General features: G+C 44.2%; 1 protein-coding gene and 1 long non-coding RNA gene across 4 annotated transcripts; both read right to left on the bottom strand.

Annotated features, from left to right (window-relative positions):
- Positions 1-1,505: 1,505 nt before the first annotated feature.
- LOC118209721 lies at positions 1,506-4,383 on the bottom strand. The gene is made up of 3 exons (XR_004761753.1): positions 4,318-4,383; positions 4,014-4,113; positions 1,506-3,346 (listed from the first exon to the last, which is right to left on the bottom strand). It is a non-coding gene; the product is annotated as an uncharacterized LOC118209721 (long non-coding RNA).
- A 1,472-nt stretch (positions 4,384-5,855) lies between these two features.
- Positions 5,856-25,655, bottom strand: pld3 (phospholipase D family, member 3). Of its 3 annotated transcripts, none has more exons than XM_035385289.1 (12): positions 25,501-25,655; positions 20,633-20,725; positions 19,870-19,926; positions 18,423-18,538; positions 18,088-18,268; positions 17,867-17,990; positions 14,835-14,962; positions 12,715-12,915; positions 10,911-11,050; positions 8,668-8,833; positions 8,364-8,463; positions 5,856-7,696 (listed from the first exon to the last, which is right to left on the bottom strand). In XM_035385289.1, exons 2-12 carry the CDS (start codon positions 20,669-20,671, stop codon positions 7,509-7,511), a joined length of 1,440 nt encoding a protein of 479 aa, XP_035241180.1. In that variant the 5' UTR covers positions 20,672-20,725; positions 25,501-25,655; the 3' UTR covers positions 5,856-7,508. The 3 variants fall into 3 exon arrangements, with proteins under 3 accessions (XP_035241180.1, XP_035241181.1, XP_035241182.1); XM_035385290.1 differs by lacking the exon at positions 25,501-25,655 and adding an exon at positions 25,315-25,442; XM_035385291.1 differs by lacking the exon at positions 25,501-25,655 and adding an exon at positions 22,688-25,300.
- Between the last annotated feature and the right edge of the window lie 1,034 nt (positions 25,656-26,689).

Raw genomic sequence — 26,689 nt, 5'->3', positions numbered from 1 at the left:
CTTTGAAAGCTAGGCATTTAAGTCTTACCGTTTTCTCTCAGGTACATCCAGCGTTGGCACGTTTCCCACTGTTCCACAGCACCCACTGACGTCTGCCCATAGAATGGCGAAACTGACACAAGGGGGAGTGCTAGCATCGTTCCACAGCAGCCACACTGACAAGGCTGCCTGCAGATGCGCCTGCAGACATTTTTTGTTTATCGGCCTCGTGAGCGCAGGAATCGACCGATGCCGATTATCTCAAAATGCCAGATATCGGCCCGATTAATCGGTCGACCGCTACTGTTTATTATATTGGAAAAGTATTTGCAGTGAACTTATTTTTGGCTGGACCGCAACAGCGGGTTGGCCGGCCGAGTTATGAAGTTACACCATTGGTCGGCTGGTCCAGCCATATACTCGGTTTTGACCTGGTCTTGTTATGTCTGGTTCAAGTAATTGAGTAATTGCAGAAATATAGATGGCCTACTGGTAGTTTCTGGGCTACTGAATTTTCGTGTCAATGACTCCCTCCTCGGTTTCAAGGGGTATCGTTAGGTAGGCTAGCTGACAGCTGACAGCAGGTGCCATTAGCAAGCTAACTAACGTTAAACTCAGAATGGAAAAAGTGAAACTGTCTAAAGTGTGACTGGATTTTACCCTCAAGGGTTCAAACAATCATCATTTGCTACTTATTTTAAAGAAGGTAGCAGGCTACCCAGATTACCTTCAGGCACCGTACCATTTCAAAAGTTATCGATTGAACAGGGTCATTGCCAAAATCTAAAGGATACCCACCCCTAGTCATGAAACAATATTATGTGGGGTTTGCATGTAAAATGATAGAGAATGCATTTCATAAATATTAATGAGTTTTCCACAAAGATTATACAGGTGTAAAAGCAATAGTTTAATTTTTTCTTTTTTTTTTTTAATCATTGGTTAGCAAGCAAGTTAGCATCCATACAAACCAAAGATGGCCACTCCAAAATTTTTTTAAAAAAGTGTACACTTCCTTAAGCTATATGTCCATTTTGCGTGTGCAACTGGCTAGTTGCAATATCGGATATTATTACTACCGATGTAGGCCTAGCTAAATGTCCAATGGGCAGAATTATTGATTGTGGAACTGAAACATTTGTGATGTAATCAGCAGGAAAAATAAGATGCAGAAAAATGCTAAATCCCCCAAGTTTGAGGCTTTATTGTGTGGGTGTGTTAAGTTTTTAAAAATGAATTATGTTTACATGGGGTCAGAAGGTAGAGAAGTTGTTTTTAAGGGCTGGGAGTCTGTGGTCACTGTGGCTATTTATAGGGACCCCTGAAAAGGGCCAAACCCTTGGTGCTGTAGCCTACAGGTACGGGGCATGCCGATCCACCATGCCGTAACTTGGTGGGATGGCATACCTACTATCCCAATGTCATGCATTAGCCTAATGTACATACACCAGCGAGTCAGGAACAGTGTTTATGCGTTCATGAAGCGTTTGTGTAATAGTACATCTTAGAAATGAGTAAACACACAATAATATTAAAGTGCTTTTATTTAAACTGCAACGATGTACACTTTCTGGGGGTTGTCCCTCCAGACCGTTGTTCAATTATTTCATATTGCTTTCAGCTCTTTGTACTCAATGCTCCAAAGTTCAGAGGTAGGCCTATATAAATGGTTTTGTTTACAAGTACAGCAAAATTTTACCCATCAAAGGCTACCCAGACCATTTCCTGTACGTATGAAATCATCGTGAGGTTCATTCAAATCAGCTACCATAGAGAGTCATAGTAAGAAAGATAAAGTGAAAACACTAGCAGAATAAAACAAAAATTTAAACCAAATGCTCAATTAAAAGTGAAGGTCCTCCTGACAAGGCAAACACAATCACATTCGTTTCTTAATCGCTACATTTAAAAAGTCCAGCCTTGAATAGAAAAGTTACATTTCTCCCTGAGATTCATTATTTCCTAGAGCACCACGTCTTAAAAAAAGAACTGAAGGAAGTCATCCACTATGGCGATGTTATATACACACACATAGCCTCCACGTGCGAGATGGGGCTGCATGGGCGTATTTTAGTTCAGAATCAATACTGGGTCACGTCCTGCCTCCCTCTCACTACGGAGCAGTTATCAGCCGCGCTTCACCAAAGTGACTTTTTTAAATGCCCCGAGGTCACTCACAAATATTTAAAAAGGCCATTTTCGAGGATTCACTTTGGATGGGAAATAATCCCACTTTAAATCCCATGCTCGTAAAACATTTTCAAGATTGCAAATACGCTATGTTGTAGGACACTGTGTTTCTTGACACGGACACGGTGCAGGTACTTTGTATTAAAATACTGTAGTGCGTTTGCTTTTAACATGGAAATCTTATGTTGTATTATATTGCTGTCTTTGCCAGATCGCGCTCAAAGACAAGTTTCTTTCTCAAGGGACCTCGTAATCATAACATGACCTAGGACATGTGTGTTTGCAATTTATAAAATATGTAAATAGTGAAAAGACTATTTCCGCACATTCAGCCCAATTATGGCTCAGTTACAAGAACAAAAATCGATTAATAAAAGAAGAACTTGGCACACCGAGTATACTGCAAATCTAGTTTAATTAGCTCAGCTTTCGGTCAAAATGACCTTCTTCAGAGCATTTTTTATTTTATTTATAAAATATTTTTATTAATATGAATATTTTGAATATTTTTACTGGGGACTTTTCTTTGTTGTTGCATTTTCTAGTTGCATTTTCTTTCTCGTTGCATTGACTTGTATGTTTTCAGCTGTTAAAAAAATCCACCAGGTTGCAGTCCAAGTAACTGCAGCCTGGTGGATGAAATCTATAAAACAACTAAGGAAGTAGTTTTGTGTACTCGATACCTAAAAAACATTATATGAAAGCATCCAATTAGGAGTGCCTGGCTACTAAAAAGTACATCTATATTTGAAACCTTGATATATACAGCGTAAATCATTTAAAATCAGTGTTAGCCTTCTTGATGGCTGTGCTGGCTAAACCTTAGCAGGAATGAAAGCCCGCTCCATGGATTGGCAATACTAGTGTGCTCCGGGTATTTGCTTGAGGCATCAGTGAAGAAGACAGACACTGGAGAGGAAGTCCTTCCGCTTGCCTGCAGAATGTCTCCCCCTGCTGGCAGTGAGGAGGAACGGCAGTGTGGAGCCAGTCTAACACAGGCTGCGGCGGTTGGTGTGCTGGCTGAGGGGGGAGCTGTAGGAGGAGTCCCAGTCCCTCTCGAACACGGCCTGGAGCTGCTCCTGGACGCTGGGCCCCGTGGACTGGGCTGCAGTCTGGTTCACCACCAGCGCAGACCCGGCCGTGTGCAGGAAGTAGTCACCGGACCAGTTTGAGGTTCCTGAGGTAGCAGCGTGCGGAGAGGTCAGATAAACAGTGTACCCCAGAACGTCTACTTTATTCACAAAACTCCGTTGTGAGGTTTGTATTGTAGTCCTTGACCACCTGCAGTTGTTCTCAATCACACGCTCTCAGACTCAGGCATATGCTAGACATCTTTCCAGCCACTATTGCAACCCAGCTACCCTCTTAAGATTGCATTATGTCATAAGTAGTTACGTCACTAAATGTCCCACAGTTGCATCCAAGCACTTTTAATCCCTCAGATTCATTAATTAATGGTTTCATTTGAAGGGCTACTTGGCAAATAACTCATATTTCTTCTTCTTATAAACTGAGAGGTGCAATCAGTGAGGTCCTGATAGCGGAAATAACAACAATAATGAGCTTCGTACAGCACCTTTCTCAAACTCCAGGTTGCTTAAACTAAACCATTTCTGTAACAATTAGAAGCTCAAAGAAAATCCAAAACAAATGACAGTGAGACAAAACTGCAGTGTGGGAAGGGGATTATGGAACATATATTAATCGTGTATATTCAGGGGACGTTTTAAACAACATTAAGTGTCCAGGAGCCTCCCTGCAGCAAGAACCACAGAGGGGACCGATTCGTAAACCTCCCCTCCGTGAACACACACGCAGGAACGACGGGGGTAACAGACCCGTACCTATGTAAGCCACCTTGTCTGTGACCATGTACTTGTTATGGTTGACCCTGGCGTAGGGGATCTCTTTCTGGTGAGGGCTGGCGGGGACGACGAACAGCTTCTGTGAGGCAGAGGAACAGAGTGAAGAACTGCAGTTACAGCAGAGAGAGAGCTAAAGGGGGAGGGGCTTCAGAACTGACATCACTGTGCTTACCAGTCCATTAAAATCACATTGGTATATATAGACAGCACCTTTTATAAATCCCCCCCCCCCTGCTGAGGGCCCCATAACATCAGAGGGCAGAGGGACATGGGGACCACTCACCACCTGGATGTCCAGCCTGCTTTTGGGGTCGTTGACGGATGCCAGGGAGCGCAGGAAGGGGAACATTCTCTCAGGTACATCCAGCGTTGGCACGTTTCCCACTGTTCCACAGCACCCACTGACGTCTGCCCATAGAATGGCGAAACTGACACAAGGGGGAGTGCTAGCATCGTTCCACAGCAGCCACACTGACAAGGCTGCCTGCAGATGCGCCTGCAGACATTTTTTGTTTATCGGCCTCGTGAGCGCAGGAATCGACCGATGCCGATTATCTCAAAATGCCAGATATCGGCCCGATTAATCGGTCGACCGCTACTGTTTATTATATTGGAAAAGTATTTGCAGTGAACTTATTTTTGGCTGGACCGCAACAGCGGGTTGGCCGGCCGAGTTATGAAGTTACACCATTGGTCGGCTGGTCCAGCCATATACTCGGTTTTGACCTGGTCTTGTTATGTCTGGTTCAAGTAATTGAGTAATTGCAGAAATATAGATGGCCTACTGGTAGTTTCTGGGCTACTGAATTTTCGTGTCAATGACTCCCTCCTCGGTTTCAAGGGGTATCGTTAGGTAGGCTAGCTGACAGCTGACAGCAGGTGCCATTAGCAAGCTAACTAACGTTAAACTCAGAATGGAAAAAGTGAAACTGTCTAAAGTGTGACTGGATTTTACCCTCAAGGGTTCAAACAATCGTCATTTGCTACTTATTTTAAAGAAGGTAGCAGGCTACCCAGATTACCTTCAGGCACCGTACCATTTCAAAAGTTATCGATTGAACAGGGTCATTGCCAAAATCTAAAGGATACCCACCCCTAGTCATGAAACAATATTATGTGGGGTTTGCATGTAAAATGATAGAGAATGCATTTCATAAATATTAATGAGTTTTCCACAAAGATTATACAGGTGTAAAAGCAATAGTTTAATTTTTTCTTTTTTTTTTTTAATCATTGGTTAGCAAGCAAGTTAGCATCCATACAAACCAAAGATGGCCACTCCAAAATTTTTTTAAAAAAGTGTACACTTCCTTAAGCTATATGTCCATTTTGCGTGTGCAACTGGCTAGTTGCAATATCGGATATTATTACTACCGATGTAGGCCTAGCTAAATGTCCAATGGGCAGAATTATTGATTGTGGAACTGAAACATTTGTGATGTAATCAGCAGGAAAAATAAGATGCAGAAAAATGCTAAATCCCCCAAGTTTGAGGCTTTATTGTGTGGGTGTGTTAAGTTTTTAAAAATGAATTATGTTTACATGGGGTCAGAAGGTAGAGAAGTTGTTTTTAAGGGCTGGGAGTCTGTGGTCACTGTGGCTATTTATAGGGACCCCTGAAAAGGGCCAAACCCTTGGTGCTGTAGCCTACAGGTACGGGGCATGCCGATCCACCATGCCGTAACTTGGTGGGATGGCATACCTACTATCCCAATGTCATGCATTAGCCTAATGTACATACACCAGCGAGTCAGGAACAGTGTTTATGCGTTCATGAAGCGTTTGTGTAATAGTACATCTTAGAAATGAGTAAACACACAATAATATTAAAGTGCTTTTATTTAAACTGCAACGATGTACACTTTCTGGGGGTTGTCCCTCCAGACCGTTGTTCAATTATTTCATATTGCTTTCAGCTCTTTGTACTCAATGCTCCAAAGTTCAGAGGTAGGCCTATATAAATGGTTTTGTTTACAAGTACAGCAAAATTTTACCCATCAAAGGCTACCCAGACCATTTCCTGTACGTATGAAATCATCGTGAGGTTCATTCAAATCAGCTACCATAGAGAGTCATAGTAAGAAAGATAAAGTGAAAACACTAGCAGAATAAAACAAAAATTTAAACCAAATGCTCAATTAAAAGTGAAGGTCCTCCTGACAAGGCAAACACAATCACATTCGTTTCTTAATCGCTACATTTAAAAAGTCCAGCCTTGAATAGAAAAGTTACATTTCTCCCTGAGATTCATTATTTCCTAGAGCACCACGTCTTAAAAAAAGAACTGAAGGAAGTCATCCACTATGGCGATGTTATATACACACACATAGCCTCCACCTGCGAGACGGGGCTGCATGGGCGTATTTTAGTTCAGAATCAATACTGGGTCACGTCCTGCCTCCCTCTCACTACGGAGCAGTTATCAGCCGCGCTTCACCAAAGTGACTTTTTTAAATGCCCCGAGGTCACTCACAAATATTTAAAAAGGCCATTTTCGAGGATTCACTTTGGATGGGAAATAATCCCACTTTAAATCCCATGCTCGTAAAACATTTTCAAGATTGCAAATACGCTATGTTGTAGGACACTGTGTTTCTTGACACGGACACGGTGCAGGTACTTTGTATTAAAATACTGTAGTGCGTTTGCTTTTAACATGGAAATCTTATGTTGTATTATATTGCTGTCTTTGCCAGATCGCGCTCAAAGACAAGTTTCTTTCTCAAGGGACCTCGTAATCATAACATGACCTAGGACATGTGTGTTTGCAATTTATAAAATATGTAAATAGTGAAAAGACTATTTCCGCACATTCAGCCCAATTATGGCTCAGTTACAAGAACAAAAATCGATTAATAAAAGAAGAACTTGGCACACCGAGTATACTGCAAATCTAGTTTAATTAGCTCAGCTTTCGGTCAAAATGACCTTCTTCAGAGCATTTTTTATTTTATTTATAAAATATTTTTATTAATATGAATATTTTGAATATTTTTACTGGGGACTTTTCTTTGTTGTTGCATTTTCTAGTTGCATTTTCTTTCTCGTTGCATTGACTTGTATGTTTTCAGCTGTTAAAAAAATCCACCAGGTTGCAGTCCAAGTAACTGCAGCCTGGTGGATGAAATCTATAAAACAACTAAGGAAGTAGTTTTGTGTACTCGATACCTAAAAAACATTATATGAAAGCATCCAATTAGGAGTGCCTGGCTACTAAAAAGTACATCTATATTTGAAACCTTGATATATACAGCGTAAACCATTTAAAATCAGTGTTAGCCTTCTTGATGGCTGTGCTGGCTAAACCTTAGCAGGAATGAAAGCCCGCTCCATGGATTGGCAATACTAGTGTGCTCCGGGTATTTGCTTGAGGCATCAGTGAAGAAGACAGACACTGGAGAGGAAGTCCTTCCGCTTGCCTGCAGAATGTCTCCCCCTGCTGGCAGTGAGGAGGAACGGCAGCGTGGAGCCAGTCTAACACAGGGTGCGGCGGTTGGTGTGCTGGCTGAGGGGGGAGCTGTAGGAGGAGTCCCAGTCCCTCTCGAACACGGCCTGGAGCTGTTCCTGGACGCTGGGCCCCGTGGACTGGGCCGCAGTCTGGTTCACCACCAGCGCAGACCCGGCCGTGTGCAGGAAGTAGTCACCGGACCAGTTTGAGGTTCCTGAGGTAGCAGCGTGCGGAGAGGTTAGATAAACAGTGTACCCCAGAACGTCTACTTTATTCACAAAACTCCATTGTGAGGTTTGTATTGTAGTCCTTGACCACCTGCAGTTGTTCTCAATCACAGGCTCTCAGACTCAGGCATATGCTAGACATCTTTCCAGCCACTATTGCAACCCAGCTACCCTCTTAAGATCGCATTATGTCATAAGTAGTTACGTCACTAAATGTCCCACAGTTGCATCCAAGCACTTTTAATCCCTCAGATTCATTAATTAATGGTTTCATTTGAAGGGCTACTTGGCAAATAACTCATATTTCTTCTTCTTATAAACTGAGAGGTGCAATCAGTGAGGTCCTGATAGCGGAAATAACAACAATAATGAGCTTCGTACAGCACCTTTCTCAAACTCCAGGTTGCTTAAACTAAACCATTTCTGTAACAATTAGAAGCTCAAAGCAAATCCAAAACAAATGACAGTGAGACAAAACTGCAGCGTGGCAAGGGGATTATGGAATATATATTAATCGTGTATATTCAGGGGACGTTTTAAACAACATTAAGTGTCCAGGAGCCTCCCTGCAGCAAGAACCACAGAGGGGACTGATTCGTAAATCTCCCCTCCGTGAACACACACGCAGGAATGACGGGGATAACAGACCCGTACCTATGTAAGCCACCTTGTCTGTGACCATGTACTTGTTATGGTTGACCCTGGCGTAGGGGATCTCTTTCTGGTGAGGGCTGGCGGGGACGACGAACAGCTTCTGTGAGGCAGAGGAACAGAGTGAAGAACTGCAGTTACAGCGGAGAGAGAGCTAAAGGGGGAGGGGCTTCAGAACTGACATCACTGTGCTTACCAGTCCATTAAAATCACATTGGTATATATAGACAGCACCTTTTATAAACCCCCCCCCCCCTGCTGAGGGCCCCATAACATCAGAGGGCAGAGGGACACGGGGACCACTCACCACCTGGATGTCCAGCCTGCTTTTGGGGTCGTTGACGGATGCCAGGGAGCGCAGGAAGGGGAACATGACGGGCTGGGTGCTGGCCCAGCAGCTGATGAGCAGCCTGACCCGCACGCGTCGCTCGTACGCCACGCGCCGCAGCTGCGTGTCGATGTCCGACCAGTACCTGCCGGGGGGAGGGAGCGGCCGGGGTCAGAGGTCACCTCGGACCACAGGGTTCTGCTGCTTCTCTTAGCATTCTGTCGCTTCTCTTAGCATTCTGTCTCAAAGCGTTTCTCTTAGCATTGTCTCAAAGTGCTTCTCTTAGCGTTCTGTCTCAAAGCATTTCTCTGGTAAGTGAGTCTCTGGCTCATATTTTACAGGTGGTACTCTTACAAAATAAGAAACGGTTTATAAAAGACATCTGAGTAAAATGGTTGTTTAAATCACTGTAATTACAGCAGCTCATAGAAACAGAAAAGTCTAAGAACTGTTAGCTTAGCATACCTTGAACAAGCATTTACATAAAAAAAATGAGCTATTAATCTTCATGGCTTCCTATGGAACCCATGCCAGTGCTGTAGCAGTAGCCCTGCAGGGTGACGCACAACAGTGCCGAGGGAAAGGGGGGGTGTATTGGGGGGTGACATCACGCTGGAGCAGAGCAGACACGGAGCACCGCAGTGTGAGCACGAATGGGATTTCCAGATGGGGAAAACAATCCGAGAGATCTGCATCATTGATATTCTGCATCCAATAGTGGCCAAACCCTAACCCTACACACAAACACATATTACTGTCATACTGATCCATGCCGATGTCTCCCTTTTACAGCACAGCACAAAGGCTACCCCCTTCCAGGATTCCATTCAAGTGAGAAGCAGGTGAGCAGGAATGTCAACATATGAAAGAGCAATGCGACAAATTTTATTTGTATAACCAAATATTTTATCTTGCTTATTAACGGTGAAGCCACACTGTACGCAGCCCTGCCGCGTTCAACTCTGACCCCCTCGCCGCGTCGCGGTAACCAATGTGATTTGATCTAATGATCCGTCAAGTAAATTGTCCCTATTTTTTTCTAATTTAAGTTCCACATTTTATCGTTCCACAATGGAGGACCTAACTCGTAATTGCCGTATCGGGTTTCCCAACTTAATAAAATCTCCTACAGAGACACTGATAAGAGGAACGCAGCATGGAGAATAGTCTCTGAAATTGTCGGTGGCTCTGCTATGTAGCCTAGCTATCGCCGTTACTATTAGTTATCACTGTCCGGTCAGAATAAAAATCATTTTTGCAGTAACCTAGCTCTGAAATGTTAATAAGCTCCCTAGCTAGCCTGTTTAATGTCTAGCTAGTGAGTAACAACCAACAACAAAAAAAATCTTCCTAATGTATTAATTGCTAGTTGTTCGTTCCTACCAGCCACCTAGCTAGCTAACCAGATATAACTTTGAAGGCATTAGCTGGCTAATTATCCAGACAATGTTTTTGTTGTTGGTTGTTACTCACAGCAGCTAGACATTAGACAGCATAGCTAGGCAGCTGACTAACATCTTTCAGATCTAGGTTACTGCAAAAATGATTTTTATTCAGACAGGACAATGAATATGAAACAGAACATTAAACCCGGTCAACATTTAACAAACACAACTGTCTGTCAAAAATAGGTGACACCCACAAACAGCCGATTGTGGGGACGCGCACTTATGGTGGAGCCACACTATACGCGGCGACAGGCGGCCGTCCGAATCAATAAGTGATTGATTATTGATTCTCTGTATAGCTATACTTGTTTGGCTGGTAAAATTGATTAAAACATAATAAGAGGATTGGACGATTATGATAAGGCACTTTTTGACATTCTCACTTAATTTACGGCATCAGCGGCACATCAAAAGCATCGCCTGTCCGGTGCATGACTGTTATCATATCAGTTCATTGTATCTGCTGAAATCTGCTCTCATTGGCTAGCACTGATAGACTGGTTTTAATCGATAATTGGGCAATGCTGACACAATGCCAATATCACCGTGCATCCCTAGATACAGCATTTAAAAATTTGGCTAATGTTAGCAATGACAGCAACAATGCTAACTTTACAGGGCCAAGGATCGCACGTACCACCCTAGTCTCATTGGCTGTTCCTGTTCAGACAGGAGGGCCTTCTACCGGAGCGATTACAGAGCAGTAACACATGTAACAAGAGCGGTCAGGAAAAATCAAACAGCTGAGCGTGCCACACAGGCTGGGCTGGTGACCTTTTGGGGTGCGAGAACTCCATGGTGGGCAGGTAGTTCATGACGGCGATGTACACAAACTGCTGGGCATCCTCGATCACGCTGAGGATGGCGTCCAGGTCCTCGGTCCTGCCGTCAGCACACAGGCCTGGGGGAGAGCTCTGAGACAGGGCACACACAAACTCACCGTCAGGGCACACGCAAACACACCGTCAGGGCACACGCAAACTCACAGTCAGGACACACGCAAACTCACCGTCAGGACACACACAAACTCACCTTCAAGGCACATGCAAACTCACCTTCAAGGCACACGCAAACTCACCGTCAGGGCACACACAAACTCACAGTCAGAGCACACGCAAACTCACCATCAGGACACACGCAAACTCACAGTCAGGACACACACAAACTCACCGTAAAACCTCACGCAAACTCACCGTCAGGACACACGCAAACTCACCGTCAGGGCACACGCAAACTCACAGTCAGGACACACGCAAACTCACAGTCAGGGCGCACGCAAACTCACCGTCAGGGCACACGCAAACTCACAGTCAGGACACACGCAAACTCACCGTCAGGACACACGCAAACTCACAGTCAGGACACACGCAAACTCACCTTCAAGGCACATGCAAACTCACCTTCAAGGCACACGCAAACTCACCCTCAGGGCACACGCAAACTACCGTCAGGGCACACACAAACTCACCTTCAGGGCACACGCAAACTCACCATCAAACCTCATACAAACTCACAGTCAGGACACACGCAAACTCACCTTCAAGGCACACGCAAACTCACAGTCAGGGCACGCGCAAACTCACAGTCAGGACACACGCAAACTCACCTTCAAGGCGCACACAAACTCACCGCCAGGGCACACGCAAACTCACCGTCAGGGCACACGCAAACTCACCGTCAAACCTCACGCAAACCCACCGTCAGGGCACACGCAAACTCACAGTCAGGACACATGCAAACTCACCGTCAGGACACACGCAAACTCACAGTCAGGACACACGCAAACTCACCTTCAAGGCACATGCAAACTCACCTTCAAGGCACACGCAAACTCACCCTCAGGGCACACGCAAACTACCGTCAGGGCACACACAAACTCACCTTCAGGGCACACGCAAACTCACCATCAAACCTCATACAAACTCACAGTCAGGACACACGCAAACTCACCTTCAAGGCACACGCAAACTCACAGTCAGGGCACGCGCAAACTCACAGTCAGGACACACGCAAACTCACCTTTAAGGCGCACACAAACTCACCGCCAGGGCACACGCAAACTCACCGTCAGGGCACACGCAAACTCACCGTCAAACCTCACGCAAACCCACCGTCAGGGCACGCGCAAACTCACAGTCAGGACACGCAAACTCACAGTCAGGACACACGCAAACTCACCTTCAAGGCGCACACAAACTCACCGGCAAACCTCACGCAAACTCACCATCAGGGTACACGCAAACTCACAGTCAGGGCACACGCAAACTCACCATCAGGGCACACGCAAACTCACCATCAGGGCACACGCTTTTAAGCTGCATTTATTTGGTGTGTAACTGGTACTTGCCCTGGGGTTCGTTTATAAATATGTGGAGACATAGTTCTCAGAAAAGACACAATTAACTTAAAGCTAAGATTAAACATAAATACTAAGTAACAACTGTGGGCAGATTATAGAGCATCCATAAATGCCCTGTAAATGATAATTATGAGGAGACATATTGACACTTTTTGGACGAGTGGCTCAAAGGGCAGTCCCTCTGCAGAACAGCGACAGTGACGCCCGGGACCTGCTTACTGATAGGTACGTGCTCGATGGGGTTCCATTGAGTGACAGCTCCATGGGTGTGTCCTTATTGTAAGGGGTGGAGTAATTGGACGGCCAATGGGAGGGAATGGTCTTCCCGGCCTCTCCCAGGTACCAGTAGGCTTGGAAGATCTTCCCCAGGTCTTCTGCCAAACAGCTGCAGTTGTACACCACCGCCCCCAGCTCCTTCACCTGAGAATGTAGGCAACACAAGCAGGGTCATCCTCAAACACCTGTGATGGAGCTGGCTTCCACACCACCCGTATAGACACAGAGGAGCTAATCCTGACCCAGCAAGCACATGATTTATCTCCAAGACTCTCACACTGGACTCCTTTTCAACCAAACACCTGCCCTTAAATAGCCTTAACGCGTTCAGGCGAAACTCACGATGTGATTGGTGATTCACACTTTCACCCACACCGTCATATAGAACGGTCTGCTGTCAGCAGCAGGTTTGTAAATTGGACATGTAACTGGACACCCGGTCCAGAGCAGCCAGTGGGGGCTGCTGGTGCCCAGTGAGGCGCTGTCACCCTGGGTGACCGGAGCCCTCCCTCCCTGGGTAACACTAGAGCCAACCGCGTCGCCCTGTGATCTGGGTGACACAATGACATTCTAAAACAGCTGTTATACCCACTGTGACGTATCTAACGTTCCGTTACAGCGTCGGTTACTATGCGGACGCTGCCAGCCTTGATACATTCTGTTGCATAAAGATTCTAAGACAACTCAGCAATTTCACTGATTTAACGGGTTATTTTCCAGCCTGAAATGCGATCGTATTTGTAAATGGCTACACGTCATCTAACCTGCAAGTAGTTGGCTCCCTGGATATGAATTAAATGTTTTTAACAGAAAATAATAATAATAATAATAATAATAATAATAATAATAATAAATGCGGATTATCCACGGAAATAGCTATACAAAAAGGCAAAATAAATGTTGTGGTCGTGATCGGCATCGCACACAGCACTCATACGGTGGTATGCACTTATAGCTAGCTAGCCACCGCTGCAGCATTTTCAGGAATATGAGCATGCAGCTGAAATCCTCTACGGAAAGCAACCTCACAGCGATCTCATCTACGATCAGTAGGCAGTGCAGCTCGTTTCCAGCCCGAACCACTGCAAAGAGAGCGAACTTTTAAAATTTTGTCAGTGACATTTCCTTCTGACGTCTACGACGGCGATCGCGACCAGGCACTAAATTGTGCCTGTCAATCTTTTTTCTTTTTTTTCTTTGCACTCAGACACTAGTGGCTCCGTTTATAAACAAACATAATATTATGTTAATCACGTTGCCATATTGCTCAGGCTATTAATACTAATGCAATACAAGTTGGATTTAGCGCCATCGGCACAGGTTGCTGATGTAGGCTACTTTTTAATTTGCCAGTAGGCTACGTCTCATAATGACAAATGGCAGTTCAGTCGGTTCGCATAATATCAAACCGGTTTAAGCTTGTACACCGAACCGGCAAAACCAGAAACCGACCCAACCCTAGTGCATGGGGCATCTTTCTTTTTATGGTTAACACAGGATACACAACACTAACTCAAACGGAAACTGATGCATCTCAATATACCAGCATTTACCACCAAGGCTTCCTTATGTTCTGGTGACTAAGCCATCTATCCATCATGTTAGCTTACAGTTGATAATTGATAGCAGACAACTCTTGCATTGTTGTGACATTGCTGCTACTCTGCACCAATCATAAACTGAGCTGCTGCTCTGCACCAATCAGAAATTGAGCTGCTGCTCTGCACCAATCAGACTGAGCTGCTGTTCTACACCAATCAGACTGAGCTGCTGCTCTGCACCAATCAGAAACTGAGCTGCTGCTCTATACCAATCAGACACTGAGCTGCTACTCTGCACAAATCAGAAACTGAGCTGCTGCTCTATACCAATCAGACACTGCTGCTCTACACCAATTAGAAGATGAGCTGCTGCTCTGCACTAATCAGTACCTGAGCTGCTGCTCTACACTGATCAGAAAATGAGCTCATGTGTTATACCAATCAGACACTGAGTTCCTGCGAGCTAACTTCCTGTAGCTGGCTACTTCCTGTAGCCTGTAGCTGGTTAAAGCTGGCGCTCACCTGGGTCAGGGACCGCCAGTCCATGTTGGCGCTGCCGATGTAGATGTGCTTCCGGTCCACCACCCAGAACTTAGTGTGCAGCACGCCAGTGGTCAGCTCCCGCATGTTCACTTTCCGCACGTCAGCACCTTAAAGAGCAGCCATTAGTCACATGGGTCTGTTACATCAGCACCTTGAAGAGCAGCCCTTACAGTCACATGGGTCTGTGACATCAGCACCTTAAAGAGCAGCCCGTACAGTCACATGGGTCTGTGACATCAGCACCTTAAAGAGCAGCCCTTACAGTCACATGGGTCTGTTACATCAGCACCTTGAAGAGCAGCCCTTACAGTCACATGGGTCTGTGACATCAGCGCCTTAAAGAGCAGCCCTTACAGTCACATGGGTCTGTGACATCAGCACCTTAAAGAGCAGCCCTTACAGTCACATGGGTCTGTGACATCAGCACCTTAAAGAGCAGCCCTTACAGTCACATGGGTCTGTGACATCAGCACCTTAAGAAGCAGCCCTTAGGCTCAGAGTATACTTGATAAGAAAAAGAGCTCAGCTGAAATGGAACCACAGCTGAACGCGGCACCACATACAAACGTGAGTATACTCATTGCGGCTTCAAGCCAGTGGACAGTGCAGATTCAGATTCTGTGGTTGTCACAACCACAGAAAACACAGAAGTGACAACATCTGCCACACCAAACACAAGACAATAGCTCAGTAACAAACAGAAACGTCCGACTGATCAACATCCGTGATTTCAAAGTTGCTTCAGCTTATTTAGCAAGGTAAAAAAAGAAAAGAATAATGTTGGCTTTTCATGATGTTTGGTTTAATGAGTGACATGCAGTGCGTGAGCCTAAACAGGAGTTATTTCCACACTGTCAATTTCGGTATTTTGTAATTACAATTTAAAAATAAAGTAAAAGTAAAAAAAAGAAACAAATGTACTTCAGAGCTTCAATATTGATGTTATGAAATTAATTACTTTCACATAATACTCAATACCATCATATATCCAGTTCTCCTCAATCAGGCTACAGGTAATAAAATCATTTTATTAGCTTCATGAAACTGGGCGCATTTTATCAACATTAGCCCATTTAAAATTGTGGATACATGTACTCCGCACTGGCACTTAGGAGATCATTCATGGCAAAGCTGTGCAGATTTTGCAATTTAAACCATGTTGAAGCCACATGTTTTGTTAAAGTTAACCCTTATTGCAGGTTGTGCTTAAAGCTAAAGCAGTAGTTAAGAGAGTGGTGTAGGCTATAGTTTTTTTCCTTAAGCGTAGGCTACTGAGTAATTAAAACAGATTTTTTCTAAATGGAATTTCTAGCCTAGTGTAATCTCCCGAACATGATCTGAAGAAGGAAGCTGTATTTACCTGCCAATGGATTTTTTGGATCGTGAGCACGCTTATTAATAAAGTTAAATGAATGCAGGGTGAGACCAATGATCGTTTTAAAGGGTCGTTTGATACCGTTAAGAAACACTAAACAGTAACACCTTTACAAGCCTAGAAGAAAGAGAAAATGGTATTTATGTCCGCTCAATCAAACGAGGAGATGGGACACAGCCAATGAGATGTTTTGGACTAGTTGCAGGCAATCTTTGCACTGATGTCGGTTTACGAACATCTTGACTAGTTCTGCCTGGAGGGATGTGCACCATTCTGGGGCCAAAGCCAACTTGGAGTTTCATTTTCTCCACAAACTCGTCATTTTAAGTAATTTAGTTCCTACGAACTGGCAGAAGTTTGTTTCAGTAGAAAGCACAATCCCAGCTATACTGTTCCTTTAACTTCTGTGGAAAGGAGATTAACATAAGATGAACAGAACAAAGTCTGAAATAAAGGGCAGAAATGTGCTTGTGTGGGGTCTAGTACTCTACGGTTCATACAGTTAAGAAAGGGACTGTACAATACTAGTGCCTCTTTACCTCAATTTGTCTCTAATAGCCTTGAGATTTGCATACATGCAAATCTCAAGGCTATTAAAATTCCGAAGACCACAAACCCCTGAAAGCCGGATACTAGCAATGGTAAAACCAGCTGTTCATCAGAAATACCCCTTTAACAACAACAGGAAAAATGTAGTCCAATTTACCAGCCTACTGAATTTCACAGTTTGTCCTGTGTACACAGTATCTAGAGTGGCTTTGATAAGACAGAAGGGTTTTCAATCAAATGGCTTCCAAGCCAGTGAAAGACAAGTCATACTGCGGCAGGCTTATACCCATCTCATGACTGACTACAGACCTCACATCCTACTCAAAGGCAGGGTTCAACTATAGCACTTGGGTAAGGTAAATCCCAGTGAACAAAAAGTGTGGGATAAGTGAAATTGCTCAGCCACCAGCCCATTTCAGGGCTAATTCTGTTTAGTTTGTTGAATTCTAAGCTAGCGCAGAAGCAAAGTTGTGTGTGAGAATATAAGAAGTTTGGCGGATCACCTAGGTTACGGAGACCACAGATTAATCACACAACTGGAATGTTAGTGCTGCAGACTCCGGCCGGCCATCGGTCATACTCATTTACATAAACAGTCTGAGGAGGAGGGGCATGGTTAGTCGCTACAGGCCGAGGGCCAGAGGGAGGGGAGGGGTTAATGGACCAGCAGTCACAGGTGCAGGCCACTAGGTAATCACACCCAGCCTTTATCTGCTCTGCCTGCAGTGAGACCGGGCGGCCACAGAGGCACGCACGCACGCGGTTGGGTGGGTTGTCTGTTGTTTTGCTACTTTCACTGTTGGCCTGGATTTCATGTTTAACGCCAATAATAAATACTACAGTGCCTGAAGAAAACCCCCGTTTGTTAGTCTGTCCATACATCCCTACAAAAACCCATGTTACAAACTGTTTTATTTCTTGCAGTTGATTCAGTTCAAAAACTGAATTCATAATCCAAGATGGATCTGCATCTAATGCCAATACAAATACTTTTTAACATTTTGTTCAATGTCTGATGATAGCTGCTAAATAAGTTACATTTTATTGCAGATTCTTTGGGGCTTTCACATTGTGAAAATGCAGTTACCTGCGTTCTGTAAAACGACGAGGTCTTCCTGGGGCTGTGACTCCTGTGGCATGCTGACGGCGACGCGCACGGACACGCCGCTCTCCTGGGACAAACGGGCGAGCTCCGCCAGGACGTGCTCACCCTGAAGGGCAAGAAAGCGAAACCCGCTAAAGCGCGACTACACATTTCACAATACGAGTCCTGGGCGTTGACCACAACAGGGAGCACTGATCACGCACCTGATTGGCTGTTTGCTCTTGGGTCCCTGTGTCTTTGTTGGTGAGCGTCCAATAGAAAGAGGCAATGTCGAGGCTGCTCCGGGCCTCGCCAATCAGGTCGAGCCACGTCTGGTAGATGGATGGGTTGGTTGTGCTGGAGTTGAAACTGAGCCCTTCCGGAATGCTCTCCACCAAGACGAGTCTATAATGATACATATACATGATATACAAACTCAACCGGCTGCCATTTCTCCATTTCAGTCCTTAAAACCACCGCCACATTTGCAGTAAGACCTTCCAGCAGGAAACGTCATCATTGATGGACTTTGTGCGGATGGGGCACTCTGCTAACACACCTGCAGGGGTCAGAGCAGCTCTGGCCATGAATGTGTACAGGGAGGGGCACCAGCAGGGCCTGGAGGACCAGCACAGCCAGTAGCAGGGCAGACACCAGCAAGACAAACCAGTAGAGCTGCAAAGAGAGAGACCAGCGCTGTAACACTGCAGAGAGAACAGCGCTGTAACACTACAGAGAGACCAGCGCTGTAACACTGCAGCGAGAACAGAGCTGTAACCTTACAGGGAGAACAGCACTGTAACACTACAGAGAGACCAGCGCTGTAACACTACAGGGAGAACAGCACTGTAACACTACAGAGAGAACAGCACTGTAACACTGCAGAGAGACCAGTGCTGTAACACTGCAGAGACCAGCACTGTAACACTGTAGAGAGACCAGCGCTGTAACACTACAGAGAGACCAGCGCTGTAACAATACAGAGAGAACAGCACTGTAACACTACAGAGAGAACAGCACTGTAACACTGCAGAGAGACCAGTGCTGTAACACTACAGAGACCAGCACTGTAACACTGTAGAGACCAGTGCTATAACACTACAACGAGACCAGCTCTGTAACACAACAGCGAGACCAGCTCTGTAACACAACAGTGAGACCAGCGCTGTAACACAACAGAGAGACCAGTGCTGTAACACTACAGAGAGACCAGCGCTGTAACAATGCAGAGAGAACAGCACTGTAACACTACAGAGAGACCAGCGCTGTAACACTCTAGCAAGAACAGCGCTGTAACGCTACAGAGAGACCAGCGCTGTAACACTCTAGCAAGAACAGCGCTGTAACACTACAGAGAGACCAGCGCTGTAACAATGCAGAGAGAACAGCGCTGTAACACTACAGAGAGACCAGCGCTGTAACACTGCAGCGAGAACAGCGCTGTAACATTACAGGGAGAACAGCACTGTAACACTACAGAGAGACCAGCGCTGTAACACTCTAGCAAGAACAGCGCTGTAACGCTACAGAGAGACCAGCGCTGTAACACTCTAGCAAGAACAGCGCTGTAACACTACAGAGAGACCAGCGCTGTAACAATGCAGAGAGAACAGCGCTGTAACACTACAGAGAGACCAGCGCTGTAACACTGCAGCGAGAACAGCGCTGTAACATTACAGGGAGAACAGCACTGTAACACTACAGAGAGACCAGCGCTGTAACACTACAGAGAGACCAGCGCTGTAACACTACAGGGAGAACAGCACTGTAACACTACAGAGAGAACAGCACTGTAACACTGCAGAGAGACCAGTGCTGTAACACTGCAGAGAGACCAGCGCTGTAACACTGCAGAGAGACCAGCGCTGTAACACTACAGGGAGAACAACACTGTAACACTACAGAGAGAACAGCACTGTAACACTTCAGAGAGACCAGTGCTGTAACACTGCAGAGAGACCAGCGCTGTAACACTGCATGAGATGGTCCATTGGTGTTTCCCATACCTTCTGTGTTTTGTAGTGATGCTGCGTCTCCTCCTCCAGCATCTTCATGGAAGCCAGCTGAAAGGGTGAAAATATGACATGAGAAATCAAATCAATCACTAAATTAGCCTCCTAGCACCCGAATGAGCCAAACATTGGCTTTCAGGAGCAGACAAGGAAACAAATTAAAGAACTGACAGACCAATGGCTTGTTTCTGAGAGGCTATAACTGTAGAGAAATATGAGCCAAAATCTTGAACTCCAACACATTTTCCATTTATGTATGTGTAAATACATTTGCTTTTGTGGGTGGAGTGAGAAAAAATTGGCACAAGGTCCTGCCAGACAGTTTAGTTTTCAAATTAGATTGACATATTGTCAGTCATGAAATAATGCAATATAAAACTTTATTTTTCTCCTTTTCTGATTGGTTTGGCTAGATGGAGGCTAGGGTAGGCAACGCCCAACCCTGCGCCCCTCGGATTCTGCCCCTGTTTAGTAGGGTGTGCGAAAAACAAACCACAAACCATCAAAAGTACCCTGTGAACCTGGTGAACTGTGCCACACGGTCACCCAGATGAGCGCCCCAAACACGACAACATCCATAACCTACAGATCCACAGGCTCAGGTCTCCTCACGACACACACGTGCACACAGACTGCGAATGCTGCCGGACATTTCCAGTGTGAATGAGGACCGTGTGCGCCTGGTTTACAATGCAGACATTTCAATGCCAGTCTGTGCTATTCCCGAAGAAGTGAAGAACAGAGGAGAACCAGTTACCTTCTCATAAGGAACATCCGCGTTCATTCCCATCGGCATCCCGAACACCAAACAAGACCCCAGCAGTCAAAACGGCCGATGGGTCACGAGGCACTGCGTAGTAAACAGGGGGGAAATCAATTCAAGTAATTGAAAGGTTTTTCTGAAAAATCACCATTATACACGACCAATTTAACAGAAAACAGCATTTACACATAGTCTACAATGCACACTACAGAGGTTTTCAGAAACCAAGTCACTTTCATCCAAAGCAAGATCAGGGAGAGCCAAAGCAACCACACCATCTGAAGACCAATATATCAAGCGAACATGCTTATGGGACAAAACAGCATCATCATCCACTATTCAAAGCCAGTTGAACAAAGAACACCTTACCCCAGTTAGTAAAATTACAGTCAAAAAGATGATTAGCAAAATACAGCCTTAATGGAAGAGTAGCACTTTACAAACCACTTTTGGTGGTGGCAGCATTCAGATTTGGAGCCGTTTCGCCTATTCCAGAGTCTGTGACTTGCACAGGCTCAACTACACACTGACAAAAGAGAAGTACTGCTCTATTTTAAAGGAGCATGGCATCCTTCCTGGCTTACAGTGTAAGCATAAGATGCGTCAGAGGGGAATGGGTTTAGACTGTGTGTGTGGCCATTTTAAAACTGACCATGGTACCAGTTCACACAGCAATTCCAGGGAACTGCTAAGCATCGTGTTCTTCAGTATGTGTTTGCAGCTTTGCCTCCCAGATTAGTCAAGTATCACTGAATTAAATGAGGCCCTTGCAATTTACAAACTTTTGCACTGGTTTGACAAACTTACGCACTTCCTGTAAGTTGGTTTAATAAAAAGTGTCGGCTAAATGGCTAAAATGTAAATGAACAACAGGATGGGGGTGGGGGTGGGTGGCTGGGGGGGCTGCCGGTTTCTGGTCATCCCACACGCCATTGTCCGTCCTTACTGAGCCATGCCTTTCTATAGCTCGTGTCTGCATGTGCTCACAATGAGGAAAGCGCTGGGCGTCGGCACAGCACCAGCGGGGAAGAGGCACGTGAGCAGGGCCGTGCTTCTGGGTGTCCATGACGATGCATCTTTGCTGAAAACTCTTAGAGGCTAAACGCCGCGACGCTGTCGACGCCGCTGAGGGCGAGGCCTGCTAGCACAGTGCTGCCTGCAAGCGCTTCTTTCCCAACCAACGCCTACCCAATCACAGGCTCTGCAGACCTTACAAGCTTAAACAACGTAAACTGGCAAGTGTAAACAATGGTGCATGAAATACAACACAAATAATTCACAACACAAATACATGCACGCCTACACGTACACAGAAGTCAGCTGACTACACCCAGGTTCCATACCTTCCGTGATGTTTAATAATGGCAACAAGCCCACATTCTAGACAAATATCCGTTTACATATGCACACATATGACAAATTAGCAACAAATCACAAATAATTATTTCCAGGCTGCTGGATTATATTTTTGGTAGACTCAATTAAAATTATGCTAACATTTCTTGATCTTTTAAACAACCTAACTTTATTCCTCATTCCTGCACTTTACGCGCCACATGACTATAGGGAACCTGATAACTCGTGATACTGTGGGTACACACCCACTAAAAAGTTGTGGTTGCGGTACAATCCTGCAGCACAAACAAGAAAGGGTGTCTGCTGCTCTCATTGCAGGAAGCTACCCTCGTTCTTAACGGGGGAAAAAATCTAATAAAACCCAGCCACTTTCAGTAAAATACTTTGCTTAAGTGGTAGGCTTTCATAAGACGATTTCCATATTAAGTGTACAGAGAGAGAATGCAGTTCTCCTTCTCGGAATTACACTTTGCAACACTTCTGCTTCTCATGACTGAAAATGAAGGGCGACACGTTTATTAGAAGGACAATATCAGTCATGAGATGCAGAAGTGTTATAAAGTGTAATTCCCCTTCAAGCACTTTGTGCTGACTCAGTCAGAAAAAGTGCTATATAAATCTGAATGACCTGACTTGACTTAACGGAGCAGCCTAAACCACGCTGAGATCAGGCCAGGAGCACTTGGGAATTACCTCCATGACCATTCTGAGCATGTCCAAGATACACAGGCCTGCCTCAGTTCCTGCCTCTTCCTCATCTTCGCCTTTGAAGCAGTAATGACGAAAACAGACCAGGAAAGCAAGCCACCCCAAAGGCCACTGTTCACATACAGCTGAGGCCATGGTCAGTAAAGAAATGCATAACAGGAGCATTGTAGCTAACAAAGTGCCTACTGTGATCCTCAAATTCGATTTGGGGGAGTGCACCGTCCGCTAACACAAAACATAAGCCCTTATTTACTACTGACCTACATGTTACCACAGAACTCTAATCACATTCCCATGAAAAGGGAAAAAGCAAAATCTGCTAGTGGAGTGAGTCTGCCTGGTATTTAGACGGTTTCTCCAACTCCAAAATGGACAAGTGCTTCTCATTGAATGAGTAGCATAAAGCTGTGTGAGTATTCAGTTTAATCCCTAAAATTAGTCGATGCTAGGCGCACATACTGTCGGCTAAACTGCGTGAAATATACAGCACAACATTGACATTCATGTCACAGCCACTGCCTGTGATGCAGAACACAAGAACAAACACTAATTCTGCAGTCCACACAAAATCATTGAACAAGTTCTGTTAATCAGTGATATACTGTTTTTCTGCTCTGGCAAGGAAATTCCAATATTCTTTGAAGTAATTGGTTGGTGTTCATCTCTAAATAAATCTGTGGAGTGTCAGGAAAATACTGGCAAAATTAAGCAGAGGGAAAAATTACCAGTAAAAAAAACAATGTTCTTAACTACACAGAAAATATATATTGCTCTTGTCACTCTCTAGGATAATGAACATGTATATTTTGAGGTCTACATATTTTGACAAAAGGAAATAATTTGTGGTGTGATAAATGCTGGGGTAGAATGAACTGCTGTGGACCACAATACAGTCCAAATTTACATTAGCCTACATTAAGCACCCACAGAAGAGGAAGCAAAGATATGATGAACCTAAAAAAAATGCTAATGTGACTCACAACTTCTTAACTTTTGCTTAATGGCACCATGTGACAACTTGGGTTTCTTCAGTTGCCTTCACAACTTTGTTTTTGGCCATACGTTCATTTACAAAAGCGGTAAAGCCGTTACACAGCCTCAATAGTGGACCAGTGGCCAAAACGCATAGCAGGCTACCATCCTATATCTGCATCATCAGCAAATCTGAAAGAGCCATGTTGGAAAAGAGAAAGCTATTCAAAAAACAGGTTGAGAATTTGAGAATATATCTGGAAAATCTGGCCTTGATTATTTCAAAGCAGTGAAGCAAAACTAGGAAAAAGTGAAGACATAATAAAAACTACTATAAGACAGATATTCGTATGAACGACCAAAAGAGTCCGACAGTTAAAGTTGAGGCAACATATCGTGAAAAGCTTTGTAAGAGATACGATGCAGGGTTGTTTTCTAAGCCTAGTTCGTTAGGTTAGCTAGCTCACTAATAAATAAGACTGTCCTACTCCTACAGACTTCTCTAACGGTAGCACCTAAGCTCACGCCTGGTTGATATCTTCACTGCTCAGTGCTTACGGTAATCCTTCAAATGAGCGTTAGCCAGGCGTCACCAATCCATCACTTAATTTAAATAAAAAATCATTAGAAAGAGCAACTTAATCGTGAGACAGATAGTAGTAGCAAATTTTAAAAGTAAATGGGATATGCCAATCATTTAGCTAGTTAATTTAGCTACCTTGCAAGTGAAAATAAGTTATTCATATGAACGTGTCAACTCGAAAACAGTAACCGGACTAATGCTAATGTACGCCTACTTGAAAACGAGCGAATTTCTAACCGGCTTACTGCATTAAAAACGTCAGGTAATGTTAGCAACTAGACTAACACGTTTGCCTATATTAGCTATATTATATTTGACTCATTTATCAACGTACCTAGCTACCTGCGAGGCGCGCTAGATAACTTTCCATTTGAAAAAAACATCAAGCAACGAACTAGCAAGCCATCAACTGGACTTAGTACAAGTTAACGTTATATGGTTAATGTGTTATTTTAGCTGACAAGTTAGCTGACCAATCGACAAGGGATCAATTACAGTCACGGCAGCTAGCCAACAGCCAACAATGTGCTAACAAACTGTAACTTTAAACTAATTAACTAGTCTACCGTTGTCGTCCCACTTCCTCACACCGTGAAGTTACTGAATTGTTGACGTTTTTGTTTACATTATGGACAGATGCGACTGCAAGCGAATCAAACTGCGTATACCCTTGCAATACTTTCTACGTGTTCCTACCCCCAATCCACAGTATTTTGGTCTTAATAACTGGATAAATTAAACAAAAAAAGCAGAGAGTTAGAGAATAGCTTCACGCGTGCATTCAAGTGAAGCGAAGTCGAAAGCCGGCACAAAACACCAGCATAGTCTGTGTCGAAAGAGTTGAAAGGGAAACAGTTTGATTCGCTTGCAACCACAGAAATTTAAGTAAACAAAAACGCAGGTCGGGGATTCTTTGGGGTAAGAAGAAATTTTACGACAACGTTATGAAAACGTAGGTGACCTCGGTGTAGTTAGTAAACCTTACATGAATTGGGTGCAGTTTGGCGTTTCTAAAACTTACCTTAACTCAGTGTTGCTCAACGTTTCTAAAACTTACCTGAACTCAAGTGTCACTGACTTAGCCGGCGTTACTCAACCAACTGCATTCGGACGGGTCTGCTGACTCTGCTCTGTTGGTTGATACTAGCCCAGCTAGCTAGGTATGCTAGCAAACTAAAATGAACTGCCTCAGAAAATCTATTCTTCGGATGAAGTGGAAACTAATCGGTAGTATGCAACCTACCTGTACAACGTTATAGCTATGGTTCCCCAGTCTTTTGAAGTATTTGTTAGTTAGACAGCAGGGTCTGAATGACACACTTTCAGTCAGCTATCAGCTCCTCCAGAAAAATATTAACAATGTTATTTTCGCTGATTCTGTATTCCATGGTTCGGTCATGTGACTCGTTCCCAAAAGCTCAGCCTATAGGCATCTCAGACGCTCATCATGACGTAAAAGCACAACTAACAAAACTGCCAAAGGTATCAGCATCTCGTCTTGATAATAATGGACCAGCAGAGGTCGCTGTAGACTAACATAGCCAATTTGTAATGCCATCTAATATTTTCATCACGGCTAGAGATCATTTAGGACAATGTCTTCTCTTACTAACATCGTATTGACAGAAGGCTACAGGATTTAATTCATATTTTGAATCTTGGTCTGAGTTTCGCACAGTAGACCTAATATCAAAATATACAATGTCACTTTAAAAATTGAATTGAATGAAGAGACACGTTTAGTTTAGTGAACCCTCTGTTTTCTAAAATGATATTATTTAACCGAATATGTTGCCTAAAGAGTTATGCTATCTGTGGTTGAGCCCCCTGCTCTTAACAATAACTGCGATTCTTTGGCCGTTTTTGGGGTATCTTACAAATAATAGTTCACTTAATGATGTATAATCATTATTCTAAATGTATTACATGCAACAAATCAGCATATGGGCTATGAAACAATCTGTCAAATCGTTCTTTGTTTAAATTATACGAGAGGAAAAGACGTTCTCAGAAAGAAGCCGTGTCAGTTGCTTCATTCTTAACACCAGGATACTGGCCAGGTGCTATGTAACCAAGTACAGAGTACAACTATAGGCCTATAAAAGGGGCTGGCTCTTCGTGAGCGTCTGTTTCTTAACAATGCCTTTGAAGTGTAACAGCACTAACCGTTATAACCGTATTGTTTAAATAGAATATGGAGTCAGTAGGTTCCCTGAAGTCAATAACTAAAATTAACGGAATATATTACCCTACCTTATATTTCCGTATATCTATGCTGCATTAGGCCATAACTAGGGGCATAGACTCAGCCTGGCATTGAGAGAAAAACTCTTAAAATGCACATGCAGATGAATTTGCCAAATACAAATTTATTTTCCAACTCAAATAAGACAAACAAGAGCTCACATAATGTAAATCGTAAAACCCCAAAT

The sequence above is a fragment of the Anguilla anguilla genome, chromosome 12, assembly GCF_013347855.1.
Source record: "Anguilla anguilla isolate fAngAng1 chromosome 12, fAngAng1.pri, whole genome shotgun sequence".
NCBI classification, from domain to species: Eukaryota; Metazoa; Chordata; class Actinopteri; order Anguilliformes; family Anguillidae; genus Anguilla; species Anguilla anguilla.
The sequence above is the reverse complement of the archived record's forward strand: the minus strand, read 5'-3'. Positions and strand labels throughout refer to the sequence as shown.